The following is a 17,461-nucleotide window of genomic DNA, read 5'->3' as shown; positions in this document are numbered from 1 at the left end:
ATTATGGGAAGGCTACTACTCAGACTGGTTTCGACCTTTATTGAGGTCTCATTTGCAGGAGCCAGTTCTAGAAGTGATACCAAGGTTGAAATAATGCAGAAATCATATTTTCATATACAAGTAGTCAAAAGAAGTTGCACCTTATTACTAAAATACTCTGGATTAGAGATAGGTGTTGAAAGTTTTTCCACTTGATTATACTATAAACTAAAGAAGCCAAGAGGTTATATTCTTGGTTTCATCCTTTATCCAAGTGTAAGCAAACAAAGGTTGCACGTGAAGTTACTTCATGACTTGTGCTACTTGTATATAGAAGCTGATGACCTCGCATCAGTTGCATTAGTATCCCATAATGCTATGCACTATGAGAAAGGCCACTACTCAGACCAGTTTCAACCTTTATTGAGGTCTCAATGAAGTGGAAAAATTTCCAGCATCTATCTCTAATCCAGAGTATTTTAGTAATAAGGTCTGACACCTTTTGACTACTTGTATATGGAAATATGACTTCTTCATTACTTCACCCTCGGTATCATTTCTAGGTCTGGCTGCCACTGATGAGACCTCAATAAAGGGCGAAACAGTCTGGGTATGGCCTTTCCCATAATGTATAGCATTATACATGTCCGTAAGGATATGTGCATTGTAGTATGAGATATACTATGACAGTTGATGTGAAGTCATCAGCCTCTATATACAAGTAGCCCAAGTTGCGAAGTGACTTTACACTTCGATAAAGGATGAAACCAAGTATATAACTTCTTGGATTATTTTTGTGTTTTCTTCTTCTTTCTGATCTGTCAGATGATGGGTTGAGTCCCCTATGAACAAATCTTTGTCGCCTGGTTCTATCTTCTAACTCGATAATTGTGACATTTCCTTCAAAGACAAGCCAAGTTCTTTTCAGTTGCCTCTGGGTCGTCTTCCTCCATTGATTCCATTGAAGACTATATTTGATAATCTTTGAAAGAACATTCTCTGGAGGTGTCAAAACCATCCTAATTATAGCTATGATATCTTCTCTATAGTTTAATTTGTGTTTGACTTGCTCATTTGTTTTGTGTTCTGACCAGTGAGTATTGTTTATTATTCTTAAGCATTTCATTTGAAATGCTCTGATTTTCTGTATTTCTTTCTGATGAAGTGTCATTGTCTCAGCTCTATACATTGTGGGTATAATAATGGTTTTATAGAGTTTTAGCTTGAGGCTTTTTGAAGTGCTGTTATTTTTCCATATTTTGTTTAATTTATTCATATTAGACCATCCTTTGTTGAATTCGTATTTTACTGTTTGTGTTGTTGAGGCTGTGAGTAATCAGACTGCCAAGATATGTAAATTGCTTTACTCTTTCAAGTATATGATTTTCTTAGTTTATTGAAATTTTCCCCTCATCAATTCCTATTTTCATTGTTGTAGTTTTGCTTAGATTGATTTTCTTTCCAAAAGTTTTGTACTTTTAATTTTTTTTTTTTTTTTTTTTTTTTTTTTTTTTTTTTTTTCAATAGTACTTTAGATTCTGCAAGGATGATAACATTGTCTTCATATTCATTGTGGTTGATATTCATTTCATTTATTTGTAGACCTGGTTCTTCAGCTATGGATTTGCATATTTCTTTGAGATAGATAAATTTGGTGAGAGTGGGCAATCCTGCATGACTCCTTTTTCTTTTGTTTGGCTTAAAATATGTTTTCCAGAAAGCTTAAACTGAATGTAAGTGTGCAAAAGAAAAAACTTATTATTTGCACTTGCATATACAGAATTTTTGTATATAATTACTGTACTTAATATTTGATTGACTAATTAGTTTGTTATACTTGAAGTAATTTCTTATTTTAAGCTAAAATACTTTAAGATTCATAGAATTATTGAAATACTCTTCTGGAAATGGAATTATTGAAATGCTATTGCTAGCTAAAATTAACACAGTTGACTCTATAGTAAACTCATAGTGACCACAGGAATAGTTTGTTGTAGTAATTTTTTAGCATAGCATTGCACCTATAGAACTCTCAGATCAGGAAATTTCCTGTAGTTAGTTAGCAAGTGGGTTTATAGTAAACATTATAGTTTACTATAATGAGAATAGATTATAATAGCATTCTCCTAAGGATGAACCTGGATACTATTCCGGCAAGTGTTGTCATAATCTTCATTGCGTTTACCAAGATGCTAAATTCAGATGAAAGATTTGCAGGTTTGATTCACTAACTATACCTTTTCTAAACTTTTTTAGCTGGATCTGGAGTTAGTCAGTCTTTATCATAGGCAAGTAGAGGATTCCTTCTTTCCTGGAAAAAACTAATATTTAATCCTGGAACTAGGAAAATTTGACCATAGCGATTGCATGATATTTGCAAAAGAATAGATTAGTTAAGAGGATTGTCTATTCTATTCATGTTGGCTTCCTACCTACTAATAAAAGCAGAATCCATTGCATGGTGGAGACTGGCTGCCTGCTAATATCTAAAAGTTAGAGAGAAAAGAATTCTGCATGTCCCCTTTGGTGAATAGTATTAGAGGATGCTCATTTTGTTGCTGTTATTTTAGATACTAGCAGACACTAACATTCATATTCATATTGTTCAGTGAACATATAAGTTTCAAAGAAAGGAAATAATAATAATAATTGGCTAGTATGGCTTCATTATTTAGCTTGAATCAGTTTGAATGGGTAATTTTGAATCCCTTATTCAATATTACCCATTATATACATAATAATATTTGAAGGGCTTTAGTATTGTTACTATTCTCTAAGTGCATTTATTTTTTTTCTGTTCTTTTTAAATCATTCTCTTCTCTGCTATTAATTTTGCATATCCAAAAGAAGAAAGCTATATAAAATGTTCCCAACAGGTAAGCATGTGCCCCAAGAGAATACAGGGAAAAAATGTAAGAAATTAAGTTTCGTATATATTACAGGTAACCCTCATATTACACAGTAGTTTGGTTCCTATAAAAAGTGTGTTATTATGGGACTAAGAATGAGTACTAAAAGGATGGTGACATTCTAAAAGTTAACAAAAATACACCACTTTATTTTTATAACAATCACAAACTTAATTTTCTCAAACCTCTGAAGAGACCAACTAAATATTAACTTTCTCACTATTATTAGTATTTCTAGAACTATACAAAAAAAAGCATGAAAAATTTTTTAACATTTTAATCAAATTAGTTATATAAAGTGCCTTCATAGTGTAATTGGAAGAATAATAGAACATTGCACCCTCTTTTTGGAAAAGAGTAGTTCAATTCTTGTTGTGATGAGAGGAATCTTTTATATGGGCTTTTTCAATTGAAGGAACGTTAGCTGATTCATACAAAGGCGGCAGGTTTTTTCCCTCCTGGGAACTTGGGTTTTCATCCTGCATACAGGCAATCGGCCATCAGAACACATGCAATTTACAGACAAAAAATACTGGCGGTGGATGGTCAGTAGATGGCATTGATGGTAGTTGTGTTAATGTGTGTGTGTATATATCAGTTAATTCTTCACCTATGGGTGGAGAATTAAATAGTAAGAGAGATGTGTGTGTAGCAGAGCAGAGTTGAGTGTCTTGTGATGAGTCCTTAGAATCCTTTGAGGTATCATGTAATACTAATATGAACAACAATAAGAGACACTGGTATAATTAAAACTGTCACAAACTTTACTTGTTCATGTTAAACCAAATATATAATTCTTTCTTTTAAGGTTACACGGCGATCAGCATTCATATTTATGAATTTAGGGACACAAAACACACATGTTGAAAGGATTATTTTACTTTTTAATAATAAAATAATAACTTTACGTTTCAACCCCTGTATTGAGGTCATCTTCAGAAGGATACATGTGTATAAGAACAAGCTACATGCTGTTGCACTCTATACAAGTAAATTACATCTACGTTGTTAACTAATCTTTTTTCTTAGCCTGCCCTCTAGTGGGGAAAAAATTAAATAAATAAAATAAAATAAACCATTTGTTCAAATAAAATTCATTTGAACAAATGGTTTGAGCTCTGTGTTTAAGGGTGCTTATGACCCCTAGTTTTTGTGTTAGGTGGTGATAAGAAGTTTTGTGTATGTACTGGTCTGTGTGTGTGTGTATAGGTTTGCGGCAAACTGAGGAGAGACAGCCTGAAGGAAGACGTGTGACAAGTGTGTCTAGGAATGGAAGAGAGTTGTTTTTTTCAATTTCAATGGTGAATTGCATGCGTTTGTGTTGTTTGTTCAGGTGGCTAAGGAATGTATCTAGTGCTTGGTGGCCGTGGTCTTTGCTCAAAATCTTCCATATAAAAGTTCGCTATTGGGGGGGGGGAGTGGTGAGCCCATGGCAATACCCTCTTTTTGAAGGTAAAATTTTTACCTTCAAAAAGTGCTTGGCCCCACGGCAGCCAAGCACTAGATACATTCCTTAGCCACCTGAACAAACAACACAAACACATCCAATTCGCCATTGAAATTGAAAAAAAACAACTCTCCTCTCTTTCGTTCCTAGACACACTTGTCACACGTCTTCCTTCAGGCTGTCTCTCCTCAGTTTACCGCAAACCTACACACACAGGCCAGTACATACACAAAACTTCTTATCACCACCCAACACAAAAACTAGGGGTCATAAGCACCCTTAAATACAGAGCTCAAACCATTTGTTCAAATGAACAAGCTCTTAACCATGAATATGAGACCATCAAACATACTTTTATAAAAAATGGATACAGTATAAAACTACTCACAAGATCCTCCACAAAGATACCACTAATAACAAAAAATGATTTCAAGAATGCTATTGCTATACCATATGTTAGAGGCATTTCAGAAAAAATAGACAGAACACTACACATACAACATCAAAACCACCTTTAAACCCCCGACAAAATTAAGACACCAACTCAGTTCTTCCAAGGATCCCCTGCCCCACTTAGCCCACCGAGGGGTTTATAAAATAGATTGCACATGTAACATACCATACATAGGGGAAACAGGGCGAATCATCCCAATCAGAAAGGATGAACACAAATGTCACATAAAATACCTCCATTTTGGAAAAACCAGCCTTTCTGACTATGCACTCCAAACATACCACAGAATTGACTGGAAAGGTACCAAGTGTCTTCACCGCACGAAAACCTGGTTTGAGCGGAAATTCAAGGAAGCATGTGAAATGCTCAAACATGATCCGAATCTGAATAAAAATGATGGTCTAACAATTCCAAGAATGTGGAGGACCCATCTACAACCTTCATAGCAATTGCGAAGAAAAATCTCAATACAAGAAGACTTGGTGAAGTGTTTTTTTTTTTATTTCCCTCCTCCTGAACATTCAATAGCAACCTGTACTGTACAAATCCAGAAGATAATCGTAATATAACAATATAAACTGTATAATTCCAGAAGAATCCTAGTACGTGAGGAGTTTAGCAGAGTTTATTGTAGTTTTTATTTTATTTTTGTTTATTTTATTTTATTTTATTTTTATCTTTATTTTTATTTTATTTTTTTTCACTAGAGGGCAGGCTAAGAAAAAAGATCAGTTAACAACATAGATGTAATTTACTTGTATGAAGTGCAACAGCATGTAGCTTGTTCTTATACACATGTATCCTTCTGAAGATGACCTCAATACAGGGGTTGAAACGTAAAGTTATTATTTTATTATTAAAAAGTAAAATAATCTTTTCAACACGTGTGTTTTGTGTCCCTAAATTCATAAATACAAATATATAATTGGTAGCATAGCCAAGTGAGAAAACCTTCAATCAACTTATCTCTAATCTAGAGAATTTTAATAATAAGGTGTGACACCTTTTGGTAACCTTATGGAAATATGGCTTCTCCATTACTTTCACCTTAATATTACCACCTCTGAATCTGGCTCCCACTGATGAGACCTCAATAAAGGCCAAAACCAGTCTGGGTAGTGACCCTTCCCTTAATGCATAGCATTATACATGTCCCCAAAGAGATGTGCTTTGCATTATGGGATACTAAAGCAAGTGATGAGAACTTATACCACCTTTGCTACGAGTTGCCCCAATCCTGAAAATACTTCAGGCGCAAACTTTGTTTGCTTATGCTTGGATAAAGGATTAAACCAAATATATAATTGGCATGTTTATAGTGTTGCCAAGTTAGGAATGTTTGAGGATAGGCAACTGTTTGCATAATTTAAATTGATTTAAATATGGAATTTATTTTCATGAATGATTACAAAATAATTTTGTAAATAATGGTTAACTTTAAAAAATTTGACTTTTAAGATTTTAGGATCTATTCTTTGTTAATTATAAATCTCTTCACATATCTCCTTAGAGATATGCATACCACAGTTTGGTAGACACTGATATAGTATAACTATTTTAAATTAACTGTCTAGTTTTCATTATAATATCAGTTCTGTATCTTTAATTTTAGGTAACAACTGCATCTAGTGGAATATTTATCATTACAAAGACATTTTTATATGATGTGAGTATTGTAATTCATAAATACAGTTATAGTATTGATTGGTTTCTATGTTAATTTTTTTTATAAGAGAATTCTCAAATTCTGAACTTGATTTTCTCAGCAGCAAACCTTTTCTCTTGATATTTAGATAATATAATCATTGACTAAACTTTATACTTTTAGTGTTCTTGACCTCTTAGAATTCTAGAATTTTATTTATGATAAAAAACCATAATATTCCCCTCCCCGCTTCCCATATCCCTAAAATGGCACAGTTATTTATTTTGTTGGCATTCAGTTTACATTATTTTACATTATAATCTTACTGAAGTTCTGAATATTGTATTTTTCTTGACTCACCAGTCAAGCTAAGAACCAACATTTGCTTATCAGATTAATTTTAGCCAAGGGGGCTATAATTATAGTATAATAATATCATTATAATTTAGTTTGCAAATGAATGTTTTCATGCTCTTCTGAGTATACAAGGTCCCCTCCCTCAATATCTTGAAGGCACATTTTTGAAAATTATGGAGACAACTACCATGTTTTAGTAAAACTTTAGTTTAATATAACTAAAGTTTTACTAAAACACGGTAGTTGTTTCCATAATTTTCAAAAATGTACTCAGATCACCATGCAAGCCTAAAAGAAAGGATCTTGAAGGTACATTTCTGTGAAAAAATTTAGATGCTACCGTATTTTTTTTCTAAAATACAAATGTGGAATCATGTATTGATCAGAAATACTTATCTGAATAGTATTTAAATTATTTAATACAAATTATGATGCATGCATCATTATTTTAAGTCAGGCAGCACTGTTAAAGGCAAGGGACAGTGAGTTTCATGAACTTGTCACTCACATAGACTGTCACTCTGTGTAAGTAGCATGTTCACAGATTTTTCACTTCTCTTCTTCTTTGCTGACTGAAATGCAACATTGAAAATTATAAAAGATCACAATACCAGAGTTGCTAAAGGATCAAAGCTAGATAATTTGGAGGAGACCTACACACAGCCTTATAAGGAAAACAAATAACTGGCCCAGGCTTCTGACCTAATGTTTAATCCTCGCCTTCGCATGGTTGGTTAGTTATTTGGTTATTTTGTATTTATGGCCGAAGCAACTCAGGCTATGAGGCCAGTTGTATTATTTCTGTTAACTGTGAGTGTTCTTATGGCTGGTTTGTCTGTTTGGCAGAATGAAAAATCCCAAGTTTCCAGGAGGGAAAACCCTGCCACCTCTTCATGCTTCTTATGGTCCCCTCCCCATTATAGTATCTGCCTGAATACTGAAAAACAAGAATGGGCTGAAATTTGGGATTTAGCTGACCAAATAATATTCTCTGTTTAGCCAAAGGGGATTTGTACAGGACTACTCCTCCAAGAGTGGAAACATTCATTATAATTTAGTTTTGCAAATGAATGTTTTTTTACTACAATAAAATGATGGCAGAACATGCTGGTTATGGTATTGCCCAGTTAAATAAGTGCCTTGCTGTTTTGTTTGCCATTGCTAGGTTTGGTGTTTTGGCTAATTTCTCTCTTATTCCATGTAAATTTTTCAACTGGTTATCCACCAAACACCAGCTTTGCCTATTCTGTTTATTTTCCAATTTAATTTGCTATCTTCACTAAAAACTGTGCCTAAATAGCTGAGATATTTTACTTGTTCTATTGGATCTCCATTGAGAATGCACTTAGTTTTCTATGTTCTTTCCTATTTTCATAGGTTTGGTCTTTTCATTGCTGATTTTCATGCCAAACTTGTTACAGCTGTTATTCAATTTAGTTAGAGAATCTTGTAGACTTGCAGTGGATCTATTTAGGAGTACAATATCATCTGCATAAATCAAAGAGCTAAGTTTGATATCTCCTATTCTAATATCAAGTTTAATACTAGTTTCTTTCATGGTGCGATCCATATAGATGATGAATATGAGTAGAGATAATGCACATCCCTGTCTTATTTCTGATTTTACATCAAACCATCTTCCTGCATTCTTCAATTGTAATTGTTGATTTACAGCTTAAATACAGACTCTGTATTGCCTTGAATAATGTTTTATTTATCCCATAAAGCTTTTCCCTAGGCAGCTTGTCATATGCCTTTTCAGATCTACAAAACTTAAGTACAGATCCATGTCATATTCCCATGATTGCTCAGCTACTTGTCTTAAAGTGAAAATCTGATCTTGACAACCTCTATTTGGCCTGAACCCAGCTTATTCTTATCTGAGTTTCTCTTTCACAATTTTTCTCAACCTCTTTTCAAGTATGCTTGTTTAAATCTTACTTGGAACATTTGATTTAGAGATTTTAAATTCCTCTCATGTCAGTATAACAGACAGTCATTTTAAATAATCTGGTGAGAGATTTGGTGCCTATCATATCTTACCAGAAAAGCCTTTGTGGCAGAAAATGGAACATTCAGGCTGTTTATAGAACAGAATGGAACCAAAATGCAACACCTTTCTCTTACCTTGAGTCGATTTTTTCTCCAATATTTAGCAAGTGTGGCAAACATTGTAATGATGGTGATTTATTATTATAAGAGAATCCAGAGAGTCAAGGACTCATTGAGGGAGGCCATACATCATTCCCACTGCTTAGATGAACTTTCCACTTCAGTAGGCAAACTGTTGCATTCACTCACTGCTCTGTGAAAGAAATATCTAGCTCTCACCCCTTTAACTTAGCCTCTGCAGATGCCTCTCCCATCTTCTGTATAATAAAAATTTTCATCAAAAGATATAACACACTCTCTCAGAAGTTTATAGACCTCTGTCATTTCAGTCCTCTTTCTTCTGTCTACTACTGTCTGCAGTCCATATATCTCTCCTCATAATCTGCATTCCATAATCATAATATCTTTGTAACTTTTCTCTGCAGCTTTCCACAGCTTCTTTATCCCCTCAGAAGATAATCCGTGCACAGTAGTCTCAGTGCAGTCATATCAAGACCTGACGAAGAGGCAAAACAACTTCCTTATCCTCGCATGTTAATTTTCGTTTCAACGTCACAGTTATCTTCTGAATTGTACTTGCAGTTTTTGCTGTGTGACCTTTGAATTTCAAATTCCTATTCTGCCATAACTCCAAGATCCCTAGCCTCATCAGTTTCTTCAAGCATAATTTGACCAATATACCATTGGATATCTCATCTCATCAAAGTGCATAAGTTTACACTTACTAACACTGATAGCTATTATCATTTGCCCACACTTCTAGCATATTCAAATCATTCTGTTATTACTGTATATCGATAACATCTCTGAATGCCATGCCTATATCTGCATCATCAGCAAACAATTGAAAATATATCAAGTTCTCTTCTCTTTTTTCAGGCTTCTTTACTTGTCAGCAGCTGCCTATTCTCATACTCCACTCTGCATGATTCCTCCAGTCCTCATCTCGTAAACCTGTTTTCTCCACTCTCACAATGGTCCCTTTTCACATAACCCTTGGTTTTCTTTTTTTTTATCTCCTCCTAAGGAGAGGGGGGAGTGACCAGTTCATAATTCTCAATGACCATTGTTCTTCTCTCTCATTCTCTAGATGTGTTCATCCATTTCAAAGTACAAACTTCTATCCTCTTCGTAACAGGGCTGCTCAACTTTTATCTATGTTCAAATATATGCATTCCTCAGCCAATCCATACAGGTCCTATCCTATTCCCTCAGCCATACAGCTGGTGGGGGGTAGCTATAAGCTACCATGCTAGGGAGATGATTGTGAGCAAGGTGGTTTCCTGTTGCCTTCCTTGCCATAGTATATTTTATGACTGTGGTTGTGTGTGTTCACAAGACTGGTTTGCCTGTTTTGAGGGATGAAAAATCTCTGGAAGAAAAACCCTCCACCTCCAAATGAGACCGGTTAACTCACCTTCACTTGGAAGAGACTAGATAAAGGTTCCTCAAGTCACTGACAGGAATCGAACCTGTGTTCGATTCCTGTCAAGGGCTTCATCTATACTGATTGAGCTACAGAGACTCCATATAGGTGGCTCTCATATTTCATCTGAAGTAATCCATTTCCACAACTTGTTTCCTCTGGCTGTTAGTGAGAGTCTAACATCTCGCATCCATAGGTCATTATATTCTCTATAATCACATGATACAGCATATTCTTAGTTTCCTTTGAGACCTTATGACTCCATAAAACACCATTCATAGTTCTAATAGCTCCTTGTCTGTCCTGTCTGAAACACTATGTTCACTTCACACTGGACATCTGTCATAGAGCTAAGATATTTGAAGGCATTCACTGATTTTACAGTTTCCACCTCTAATCCAAGGTCTGTTGCTCTATCACCTCCAACTATAGGTACTTGGTTTTTAATAATGACTTTCAGGCCCCAACATTTATATGTATCCAATAATTTTCTCATCTGTATTCCACATCCTCCTTGTCTTGTGCAAGAATAGAATCAAGTTTCTCTGATCATCAGAGAAAATAAGAAATGTAGGCTTGATCTCCTATGGGTAAACCTATTCCTTCCATGGCATTGCCTGTTCCATTCCTCCAAGGCCACATCCAAGTAGATCTTAAACATCATTGATGATATATAGCATCCCTGTTTGAACCACTTGCTGGTAATAAATTTCTCTGAAAGTTTGTTATGAATCTTTATAGCAGATCTAGATCCCTGGTACATCCTCTGCAATTTCTACTTGTTCCTTCATCTATTCCTGCTCTCTTCAATACCTGCCATATTGTCTTCCTTGGAACAGTATCATAAGCTTTCTTCAGATCTACAAAAATCAAATGGAGTTCTTTATTCTTAGTAACGTCTTTTAGGATATTTGGCATAAAGAAAATTTTATCAATGCAGGATATTTCTGCTGTGAAACCTGATTGTTTTTCTGATATTATTGAGAATGTCTTAAATTCAGTTCTATCCCTTGTGATTCAACTAAATATTATTATTATTTGACACCTCGAGGGAGGGTACCTGCTCTACAGCTCTTTTTCCACCAACTGAACGCAACTACACCAACGCCATCTACCACCACCACCATGGGTATTTCCACAATCACAAACATCCATGCCCACTGCGGGATTCGAACCTGCAGCCTTTTGGCTGGAGAGCGGATGTGATAACGACTCGGCTAGCCAGGCTGGCAACTGCTAACTATCCTGCTAACTGAACATGACACTTTATTCCTCTAATTTTCAGGATCTTTTTTATTGTCTTTCTTATAGATGGACGGCATATATGACAAGTTCCACTCATAAGGGATATCCTCACCTGCAATCACTTTGTTGCAAGCTAGCTGCCTTTCCTTGAAGACCCTGCATCACCTCTTATAATGCTTTTCTAAAAAAAAATAATAATAAACATAAACAATTTTTTTATGTCTTAACATAATAATCTGATAAAAATTAAAGCAGATACTGAATTACCCAGTTAATTTCTTAGAACTTAACTGAGTAATAATCTTTACTCTAATAATAATACAGAAAATTTGCTTTGCATCCAGCAGTATTAATCACAAAATAATGAAAAAAAGTGTTGATTTTTTTTAAAATTAAATAATCATCACAAATGGGTATAGTAACAAGGGAAATTATTTCTCATTTACATTTAAAGTCAGTTTAATAATAATATTGATTAACAGTCTTCTATCATTGAGAAATAGATTGTCTTGTATTAATTTGTAAATTATTAAAACAAGTTTAATAGAAATTAATGTTCTTGTTTTAATAAAATTTTTTTGTTTTAATACTTTACCCAAACATAAGCAAATGAAATTATTTTCACTACTGGGCCAAACAATCACTATGTATTTTGGTGAAATAGAGTAAATTTCAAACAAATGTCTTAATGATATGTATTTTGTATAAAAATATACATATAATCAAGTACAGTCATCCCTCGACTTATGTCGGAGTTCTGTTCCATCCAGCAGGACATAAGTACTATACATTAAATCAACAGCATTATAGTTAGGGACTTAACCATAATAAGTATACTGTCATTTTAATTTTTAAACCTTATAAAGCTGTACTGGTGTATTACTGCTACTATGGAAAAGGAGAATAATCACCCAAATCCTCCTCCTCCTCCACAATCACATTGTCATTACCTTTCCTATGTGAAGACCAGGCTGCCGCTCTTCTGGTGTAATCTTTGTTTTTTTTGATAAAAATGTCCAATGTGCTTTTCTTATTTCTCTTCTTCTTTTCATTATAAATTTGTTAATAGCAAGCAAACATATCATGTACTTTCCTTTCTGCTAATAAGTAGCTTCAACATTGGGGACCATATCTTCAGCCATTTTGAGAACATCACTAACTGCAGAGAACATTTCTGCAAGACCCTTCACTGTAAATTGTTTAACTATCTTTTCCTTTTCTTGTTCTTTTCTGCAATATGTGTTTCTCCAGTTCGACCAATTCTTCATTGGTCAACTCTTCAGGGGCACTTTCTATGAGTTAAACTATGTCATCATCATTTAACTTTGAGATTCAGATTGTTTGCTAGACCCACTATTTCTGCACTCAGTTTACGAAGGTCTTCATTTTTTTTTTTCAAAACTTCCAAAATCATGCACAAACCTTTTTAATGTCTTTTTCCATATGCCACTCATACGTTGAGAGGTCACTTCTTCTCAGCCATATTTTTAATAGCATGATAAATATTGAATGCTTTCCAGAATTGTATGAGAGTCTGGTCATTTCCTTCAGTGGCAGAAATGGCTTGTGAAAAAGTTCTCCATAGGTAATAAGCCTTAAACAACTCCCTGATCCATCGGTTGGATCAATGAAGTAGTGTTTGGAGGGAGAAACATGACCTTGAGCTTGGTGAAAATCACTGACGTAAGGTAGATGACCTGGAACATAATCTAGAATTAATAAAATTTTAAATTCTACATTTTCTTTCATGCAATAGCTTTCCATTTCACTCGCATAACAGTTGATTAAGGCATCTGCAAACAATTTTCGACTTCTTATTGCTTTGATAATGAACTGGAAGAGTATGCTTACTAATGTTTTTGAAGGTTCATGAATTCTCACTGTGCCATATCACAAATGGTTACAGTTTATATCAAGCCACATTACCCCTTAACAGAATCATAATATGGTCTTTAAGAGCTTTGAAACCAGGCATAGATTTTAGCTTTTTGTGGATAAATGTATGCTCGGGCATTTTTTTCTCAAACAAGGAGGTCTCATCCATATTGAATATTTGCTGTGGCAAATAATTTTCCTCTGTAATAATTTTATCCACAATTTCTCCACAAACTCCTTGGCAGCCTTCTCATTGGCACTTTCAGATTCACCATACATTTTCACATTATGCAGTACAAAACAGTGCTTGAATCTCATGAACCAACCGGAAGAAGCATTGAATTTGTAGTCATAATTGGGCCCTGCTTCCTCCTTCAACATCAACAACAAGAGACAGTGCCTTAGCAGTTATGGTCATAGTGCTAAGGGGTATGTGCTTTTGGTTCAGGTCCTATATTCATGATGCAAGTAGCTTTTCCATATCACCGATAGGACCTTGTCGTTGCTTCATCACTATCTTCAATTTAATGGAAGCAGATCCTTTCACAGCCTCTACAATTTTATCCTTATTTTCAAAATAGTCGTCACTCACCATCCAAAGCTGTGTGATCACATTGACTGGCTTACGAGATTCATGTTACTTTCAACTTCGTTTCAAGATCGATTGCTTATCTCTTTTCTGATTCTTCACTAGGATTTTTTGATTGGGCACGTAGGGGCCATGTTGCACAAAACATTGCCAATATTTAACGGAAAATACACAAATATGCTACAGATATACTACAGAAATATACTACAGGACTTCTGTAGGTGGATTTCCAGTTTTCTCTCTGGACGTACACTGTGTGTGATGGTAGATAGCTCCCTATCCTCACACCACTCAATTAATGCTGAGGTCCCACTAGGTTCTGTCCTCTCAACAACCCTGTTCCTGCTGTACATCAATGACCTACTGCAATTGACCTCCAACCCAATATACAGTTTTGCAGATGACAGCACACTACACTCCTCGCTTGCATTTGATAAGCCTTACCCTACACAACTCAACTCATCCTACAGAACATCAACCACCACTCTCAACTAGGTTCTCCAAGACAACAATGGGGTTTGGATAACCTCATAAATTTCAACGCCAACGAAACCCGGTTCTGTACTATTTCCCATAAAAAAGAACAACTTTTTCCCAGTATCCTTTTCGACAATACCCAAATTTCCAGACAGCCTGAGATCTCGTTCCTCGGAATCACCCTCACATCAAACCTTTCCTGGTACAAACATATCTCAAACATTGCATCCTCAACCTCAAAAAAACTAGGATTTCTCTTCCGCTCACGACGTTACTTCACTCCTGAACAGGTACTAACATTATACAAGTCACAAATCTGCCCAACTATTGAATACTGCTCCCACATATGGTGTGGGGCCCCTTAAAAGCTCTTTGAAAATGCTAGACTCAATACAGAGGAGGGCAATTAGACTTATCAATGATCCATCCCTTACTAACCCCCCCCCCCCCCATTTTTACACAGACGTTTGGTCTCTGCAGTAAGTATATTCTACAAATATTTCCATGGGAAATGCTCATCTGAAATAACATCAATAATTCCCCTGCTCAGTACTAAGCTCATTGGAACACGTGCAGCTGCTGCACAACATCCCTTCGCAGTACACCTAGAAACAAACAGAACAGATTTCTTTTCCTCTTCCTTCATCCCTGCAACTGCTGCAATATGGAACAGTCTCCTGCCTGCTGTGTTTCCCAACGAATACAATTTAAAGTTATTCAGATCAAATGTAAACAAATTCCTCCTTTCCCAACTCCACCACCCATACACAGTACTAATGTACTATAGGTTGACCAATCAATCTCCTGTGTATGGGGCCCAACATAAAATAAAAAAAAAAAAAAAACCTATTTCTCAAACACAAAATCAACAGAGGGAACTGTTGAAGACACATGACGACTGCTGAGGGAGGTTGTTGCTACTGCCCATGATGCATTGTTTCTAAATATAAACCTTTTTACTTTATGCTCGCTTGTGTCTTGCTCAAAAGGATAGTCATCCATGATCCCTTATGGAATCATGGATGTATCTTTGAATGGACGTAAGTCGAGGGATAACTGTATTTAAAATTGTGAATAAATCGAAAAGAACTTGATCTGTGCGTGATGAAGAGAGATCTGAATACCAAAAGATGGCATGAGAAAGCATTAAATCTGTTTTCCAGGTCTTTGAAGAGGATCAGAATTATTAACTAGAAATGCATATATATAAACATACCCAAAACAACAATTTACACAAGCTTGCATGCACCTTGATGCTCATATTCTTTATGCAAGTCATGCCACATTTGAATGTGGTAATGCTTTTTTTTTTTTTTTTTTTTTCAGAGTCAATACAAGATTTTGTGAATTATTATTTTAGTTATATTCATTCTCTAGGATTCATTCTCAACTGATTATTTTTGATCCTCTTTGAAGACTTTGCAAACAGATTCAATGCTTTTCTTATCCTGGGGTATCCAGATCTCTCTTCTTCATGCACAGATCTAGTTCTTTTAAATTTATTCACAATTTAAGTTTCCTGTGGTTTTTTGTGAAACCACAGGATTGGAACTTGGAATGTTAGAAGTATGAACCAAGGTAAGCTGGAAATAATAAAGATGGAAATGGAGTGCAAGAAGCTGGATATATTGCGAACCAGAACTTAGATGGACAGGAATGGCCATTTTCAGTCAGCAGACTATATGGTGTATTACTCAGGAAAAAGATGGCTAGTATATGTATTAGGTTATAATCCAGTGAGTGACAGAATCATTTCTCTCAGAGTGAGTGGACATCCAATGAATATGACCATCATTTAGGTTTATGCACCCACTACAGAAGCACCAGAAGAAGACAGTGAAGAATTTTATGGCAAGTTACAAGAAGTGATAGATGCAACACCAAAGCGAGATTTATGGCTACTTATCGGAGATCGGAATGCAAAAGTGGGAGAGACTGAGGAACAAGGAATAACTGGTCGTTTTGGTTTAGGTATTCATAACACTGCAGGGAAGAGACTAGTTGAGTTTTGTGCAGAGAAATCTTTGTTTGTTGCTAACACCTGCTTTAAACAGCACAAAAGAAGATTGTACATATGGATATCACTTGATGGACAATACAGAAATCAAATTGACTATATACTTGGACAAAGAAGATGGAGAACTGCAATTCGGTCTGTCAAGACTTTTCCAGCAGCAGACTGTGGAACAGACCATGAGTTATTAGTTGCTACGATACATGTGAAATTACGGAAACTGAAAACAACACCAATGTCGATCAGATATGATCTTGGAAACATACCAGCTGAATACAATATTAGTATACAGAACAGATTCAACACACTCAATTTGTGTGAAAGAGAATAAGTGAAGATGAAAGATATAATGGGAATAGATTAAAGATATAATTAAAACAGAAACAAAGAAGAATATTCCAACAGTTTGTAAGAATAAGTTTAAATGGCTGTCAGAAGATGCCATCAAAACTGCTCAGGAAAGGAGGAAAATGAAGGCAGAGTTTCAATGCAGAGTTTCAATGCAAAATTTGAATGCAGAGTTTCAATGACAAGCCTGAAGAGACAAGGAAAAATACTTTAACCAGGAATGCCAACAAATAGAAGACCAAAACAAGAAAGGAAAAACGAGATCTTTTCAAAGAGATCAGAGAAGAACTAACAGGGAAGTTTAGTGCCAAGGTGACAATTTTGAAAAGTAAACACAAAGGATATCTTACAGAAGCTGCAGACATTAAAGAAATATGGAAAGAGTATACAGAAGGACTCCAAAATTACTGAGAGATTTGAAGAGCAGGATTATACACAGGAGCCAATACCACTGGAGAGTGAAGTGAGGTGGACACTGCAACAGCTATCCAGTAAGAAAGCACCAGGAGGAGATGGAATACCTATTGAGCTGCTCAAAGCCCTGGGAGAAGAGACAGTTAAAATTTTAACAGCTCTTTACTCGA

The 17,461-nt window shown here is 35.3% G+C and overlaps 1 protein-coding gene across 2 annotated transcripts in view; it reads left to right on the top strand.

Annotated features, from left to right (window-relative positions):
- Positions 1–17,461, top strand: part of LOC150098908 (stAR-related lipid transfer protein 3-like) — a 201,737-nt gene that overhangs the window by 36,544 nt on the left and 147,732 nt on the right. For both annotated transcript variants that reach the window (XM_090405028.1, XM_090405027.1), the window contains exon 4: positions 6,402–6,455. In XM_090405028.1, coding sequence (XP_090261154.1) covers positions 6,402–6,455 — 54 coding nt within the window. The remainder of the gene's footprint in view (positions 1–6,401; positions 6,456–17,461) is intronic.

The sequence above is a fragment of the Typopeltis vanoorti genome, chromosome 15, assembly GCF_054136105.1.
Source record: "Typopeltis vanoorti isolate ZY-2024b chromosome 15, IOZ_Tvanoo_1.0, whole genome shotgun sequence".
Classification (NCBI taxonomy): Eukaryota; Metazoa; Arthropoda; class Arachnida; order Uropygi; family Thelyphonidae; genus Typopeltis; species Typopeltis vanoorti.
Note: the sequence above shows the minus strand (reverse complement) of the source record. Positions and strands in the feature narration are given on the sequence as shown.